This window comes from Phocoena phocoena, chromosome 10, assembly GCF_963924675.1.
Source record: "Phocoena phocoena chromosome 10, mPhoPho1.1, whole genome shotgun sequence".
Taxonomy (NCBI): domain Eukaryota; kingdom Metazoa; phylum Chordata; class Mammalia; order Artiodactyla; family Phocoenidae; genus Phocoena; species Phocoena phocoena.
The window spans coordinates 56391320-56397319 of record NC_089228.1 but is presented as its reverse complement, the minus strand read 5'-3'; the positions used below and the strand labels follow the sequence as shown (position 1 = coordinate 56397319).

The following is a 6000-nucleotide window of genomic DNA, read 5'->3' as shown; positions in this document are numbered from 1 at the left end:
TAATATGATGAATTACATTTCTTGACTTTTGAATATTAAGTGAAGCTTGCAATCCTGGGATAGACCCCACCTAGTCATGAGGTATTATCCTTTTTTGTATTGCTGAATTCAATTTGCTCATCTTTTGTAAAGAGTTTTACATCTGTATTCATGATGGGATATTGGACTGTAGTTTTCTTTTCTTGTAATGTCTTACCAGGTTTTGGTATCAGGGTAATGCTGGCTTCAGAGCAGTTTTCTGAAAGAGTTCGTATGGAATTGATATTATTTCTTTCTTAAATGTTTGGCCACATTCACCAGTGAGGCTCTCTGGGTCTGGAATTTTTTTGTGAGAAAGCTTTTAACTACAGATTCAATTTTCTTAATAGATATAGGGCTCTGCTGGTTATATGTCCTTTTGAGTTAGGTTTGGTTATTTGTGTTTTTCAAGGAATTTGTCCACTTCATCTTCGTTGTCAAATTTATTGACCTACATTTAAAGATCACTTAAATACATTATTATTATATAAAAATGTGTATCATTTCTGATCTTTGTGACCTCCTTTTTTACTGGCAAGGTGGTTTATCAGTTTTAATAATGTTTTCAAAGAACCAGTTTTGGTTTATTGCTTTTCTTTATCATTTTGCTTGTTTATTTTGGTTTCTATTTCATTGATTTATGCTTAGGTTTTATTATTTCTTTCCTTTGCTTTGTGTTTCTTTATTCTTTTTCAAATTTCTCAAGGTGGAAGATTAAGTCATTGATTTAAGACCATCCTTTTTTCCAATGTAAACTTTTAGTGCTATAAATTTTTCTATCAGTACTGTTTTAGCTGCATCACACAAATTTTGATATATTTTCTTTCATTTCAAAATACTTTCTAATTTCCCTTTTCATTTCTTCCTGACCCATGGGTTATTTTAAAGTGTGTTATTTAGTGTCAAATGTTTGAAGATTATCAAGAGATCCTTTTGTTACTGATTTCTACTTTAAATACACTGGTGTCAGGGAACATACTTTGTATGATTTGAATTCTTTTACACTTATTAAGATTTGTTTCCTAGCCCAGACTATAGTTTATGTTGGTAAATATTCAGCTGTTATTGAGTGGAGTATTCTATAAACGTTAGGTCAAGTTAGTTGATGATGTTTTTCAAGTACTCTACAGTTTTAACATGTAAATTTAAATGTATGTTTTCTATTATGCCTTATATATTTACACTTGTACATCATGGATTCATTTTATTTGATCAGAATACATTCTCTATTACTTCTTGTGGCAGATTTTATTTTACAAAGAAGGTTACAACAGTATCTTCCCTCCCTCAGGCTCTGTGTGATGTGGCCCTCCCTCCACTGGAGTGTAGGCTGAGCCCAGTGACTTGAAATCAACATATAAGGTAGCAGGAACAAGGCTGCACGGCTTCCACAACAGAAAAGGCCACCTACCCACTGTACCCTGTGTAGGTGATTTGGCCTTTCCAGTCCACACATCAGATAAATATGTGAAGAAAGAAGTCTTCTTGGCAGTAAATCCTCCAGCCCCAGCTTTTGTGGCTATTGAAGTCAGGGCCTGTGGCTGGAGTCTTCCCAGATGAGCCCCAGACACAGAAGCAGAGAAGAGTCACTTCTGCTCTACCTGCCTGAACTCCTGCCCATGTGCTCCCTGTGCATACAGAAGGATTCTTGTTTTCCATCACCACATTGGATTAGTGGCTTGGTTTGTCACACTATGATAAAGATCATTTCTTTTTTGGTGGGGTTGAAAGAGAGAAACTTTTCAGTTCTTACATATCTGAAAATATCTTTAATTTCACTCCTAATTGGCTCTGGAATTCTTGGATATAAAGTAATTCTTTCTGAGAACTTTGATGTTATTTCGTCATTATCTTCTTGCATCCACATCTTGCCTGTGAAACACGATGTAAATCTGGTCCTGTTCCTCTGTGTGGTGATTTTTTTTTTCCCTTTAGAAGCTTTTAGGATTTTTGAGCTTCAGATATTTCATCAAAGTGCATTTAGGTGACCTATGATTTGTTTCTTTCTGAGGACTCATGTCTTTTTATTTGCTTCAGTATATTATATTTATTTGAAAATCTTATTTTCTTTATTCTTTTCACCCTCTTAGGAGTTGTTTACTTCTTGATTAATTACAGTTGGGTTCTCCTTTTCACTGTGTTGTCCTTCAACAAATTTAGGTGATTCTTGGCTGTTTGGTTATTGCTGATTTTGTTTGCTTTTTGAGATGCCCTCTTACCCTCTCTACAAATACTGTATCACTTCATAGCTGCATCCAGAGGATGTTGGGAACCAGGAAAAGTTTAGGGGTTCCTGGTCTTAAGTGTCACTAGATAGATACTGAGAGACTTTCTGATCTTATGGAGATAAGTGCCTGTATTTACTTATTTTACCTGTCTGTGGTCTGAAGGCAGCAGAAGAGTGACCTCCTTTGGCTCCTGCTGTGGTATTTCGACCACTAATGCTTTGGTTTCCTCTAGGGATGTCTCCTCCCCATTTCTCCTGCTTCAGAGCGTGGAGCATGCTTCCTACTTTTTTTTTTTTTTTTTTTTTTTCTTTTATGCATTTCGCGGGCCTCTCACTGCTGTGGCTTCTCCCGTTGTGGAGCACAGGCTCCGGACGCGCAGGCTCAGTGGCCATGGCTCACGGGCCCAGCCACTCCGTGGCATGTGGGATCTTCCCGGACTGGGGCACAAACCCGTGTTCCCTGCATCAGCAGGCGGACTCTCAACCATTGCGCCACCAGGGAAGCCCACTTCCTACTTTTGGTATCAGTTTTTTCCTGGGAAAAAACTCTGGGGATAAGATTGCCTCCTTTAATCTGATCTCATCTGCCTTTTGCCTTTCAGAATTCCTGATCATTTGGAGGATACTTACCCCTTTGGATTTCAGGGTTCTCTAGGAATTTGAGGAGCAGGTGGGAGTCTGGAGCAGGTGCTCCGGCTGCTGTGTTAGTCTAACTGAGGTAGTTCTATTTAAAGTGCATAGAAACCTCCTGTAGTTTGTTTTTCTATGCACACGAGTTCCACTTTTTCTTCTTCTGCCAGCTCTTTCTTAAGCTACTCTTGTTACTGGGTAGAGAAACTACTCACATGTCTCTTAATCTTGGATCTCTTCATCTATCGTTGGATCTCAGTACTGTATTGTTAAAATCCTCTTTTTGTGGATTATATGAATTAAAAAATTATAACACTTTATGACTTTAATTTTGCCAAGACTACATGGAATGTGTTATCAAATAAAAGTGTTGCAACATAGTTTGCAGAATGTTTTAAAAGATGTTGCCTACACCCTCACATTTTTTCTTTTGTATATAAAACAATATTTAGAATGATTTTCAGCGACTGAAGAGTCACAATTTCATGAGGTCATAGAAGAGTCACTTTTTAATATATTTGCCTAGGCTTTTATTTTAAGTAGACCAGAGTGCTCATTTTTCCCCAAACTGGTGATTTACCTGAGACTTTACTATATTAAAGGAAGGTCTTTTTTTTTTTTCAGAGCAGCATCTCAGACATGTCGAAAAAGATGTTTTGATCCCCAAAATAATGAGAGAAAAGGCCCGAGAGAGATGTTCTGAACAAGTTCAAGGTAAGATTCAAATATTCATATGAAGATCAAATACGTTTTTTATATCATGATCTGAATTTAATCCTTAGCCTTGGAATCAAGTAGTCAATGAATTAATATGTATGAATTGCTTCTTATCCTTTCACTCAGATACCAGTATTTCAGCTTTCAGAACTTCCAGGCAGTGTTCAATTCATTTACAATTTAAAAATATTCTCCCAGATTCCTAGTAAAAAGCATTTTTTCCCAGATGTACAGTTATATAGAGAGAAAAACTTGTATTCATATTTTGGAGAAACAAGTTATTCTGGTGATTCTGATAGGGAAAGAAGAAACATCAAATGTAATGTGTGCCTGTTTTTCCTCTATCAACATATTCATATAGGAATATAGTCTAAGATGATTTTCTTTGGCGTTGTTGTCTATTATTGAATTGTTAATGGAATCTCAGTAGTACTTACAAGTCTTTTTAAAAACTTTTCTATATTCTACATTTCTGAGCAGAAGATATCTATGTAAATGCATGCACTAGACACCCACATATGCATGTATTCTTTGAAAAATGTTTTAGTATAAAATATGCCTGTATTCTATAAATCTAGATATATGTTGATTAATATGTAATATTATAGTGAAAAATACAAAGGCGTAGAAGATGAAAAATGAGGCCATAAATGATGGGTAATTAGAAAAGCAGATAGCAGTATTATTGTAGAAATGTTTTTTTAATAAAAATCTTCCTCTTGGAATGTCCATGGCAAAGAAACAGTGGTAAAATTGTGCTGATGTGGACTGTTTTCCCAGCATCCCTTGTAGCCTTCGTTGAGGGACCACAGTAATGCTTAGTGAGGCTGATGGGCTGCAGTGCCCGGCAAGTTTCTCCGCAGGAAGCCAGGCTGTGTCAGCTGTAGTTTGGGGACTGTGTCAATAACATTTGGGTGCTAGGCACATTTCTGTCCCTTAGATGCTATCTCCTTAGAGAATGACCTCTGGGACTGATGGACAAAGCCAATAAAAGAATAGTTCCTCAGAATTGACATTGTGTGATGGTAATTTCTTTTTCTTAAATGATTTATCATGAGCTATTCCCATTTTAAATCCACCTATAAATCAGGTTTGAATTAAATCCATCTGTAAATAAATTTATTAACAAGTTATCAGTAATTTATTTTTATCATTTGATGGTCTTGCTTTCATTATGAATTAGTTGTATAATCAGAGCACCTTCCTTTCCCCCACCCCCAGATGTCAGGAGAAGTTACTCCGTTGGCACCTGCGGGTAGGGTTCAGTGCACACCTGGCGTCAGCAGGTGTCATGCTGATGGTCTCAAGAGGTAACCCTCCACCTGCCTCATAGGACTTTAAAAAAATATCCTGATTCAGGTGAGGGAGGATAAAACTTAAAAATGGATAATAAAATTATAGGGTTTTGTAACATGTTATTCTGATATCTAGAATGAAAGAAAGCTAGATAACTCAATTATAGACTTCTTACATGATTCAGGTGAAAATGTGAAATGGTCGAGTTTGGGTTTCAGAACTACCTTTGCTTTGCTCTTAGACAATGAAACTTTGGTCTTTGAAATGAAAGAAATAGAGTATAACTTTAAAATATTTGTGTTACACACCTATTACTTTGTAATGGTACAGAAAAGAAAATGTTTAGTTTTTGCTTCTTTATAAAAACTTAAGTTGCTTAGGATGTTGATCTTTTTTTTTTTTTTTTTACCATACTTAAAATCTTCTGAAGACTGAAAGCATCTTAAAATTTGAAATCCATTTGAGTGATTTCAATGCATTTGTCCCTACTAGAACACGTTATAACAAATGATCTTTGAGTATTTGAATTTTTATAGATGTCATATATTGATTTTTTGTCAGGCCATATGGTCCAAAACAGTGTTTTAGAATCTAAAATTGATTGTTTTATAAAAGAATGATCTTCCTGTTTAACCATGTGAACTAGGATAGAACATAAACTGGCATTGCTCAAGTGGGAGCAGAACAGCTACATTTAAACTGAACAATAAGACGGAATTTAGAATCAGAACACTTCCATTGTGGTTTATTTACTGTTTATAGCCTTTGTTTTATTAAATAATTACAGGATTTTACATAAAAGCATTATGCATCCTAATTGTACAGTTCTTGAGTAAAGATATAGGAATTCTAATAAGTGATCTGATTTTCTGTTAAATGCCTGAAACATGATTATGTAGGAAAGCTTTTCTGTTTGATTTTATTTTATTTTTTCATGTCATTTCAACCTGGCTGATCATAAGAACTGGGTCAGGCTGCCAGCAACTTAGGTTTGTGAAGGGAATGGAACAGCTTTTCCAGTGACAAAGAGAAATGAAATCACTTTCAATGAAAAAAAGGATGCCTCATTATAGTCACCAACAGCAGTTATTGACAGCTACACTTCCTATTAA

At 35.7% G+C, this 6000-nt stretch overlaps 1 protein-coding gene across 1 annotated transcript in view; it reads left to right on the top strand.

Annotated features, from left to right (window-relative positions):
• The first annotated feature begins 3505 nt into the window (after positions 1-3505).
• Positions 3506-6000, top strand: part of CMC1 (C-X9-C motif containing 1) — a 56732-nt gene continuing 54237 nt past the window's right edge. Inside the window, exon 1 of the mRNA XM_065886192.1 lies at positions 3506-3589. Within this exon, the coding sequence (XP_065742264.1) occupies positions 3547-3589 (43 nt within the window). The 5' untranslated portion in view covers positions 3506-3546. The remainder of the gene's footprint in view (positions 3590-6000) is intronic.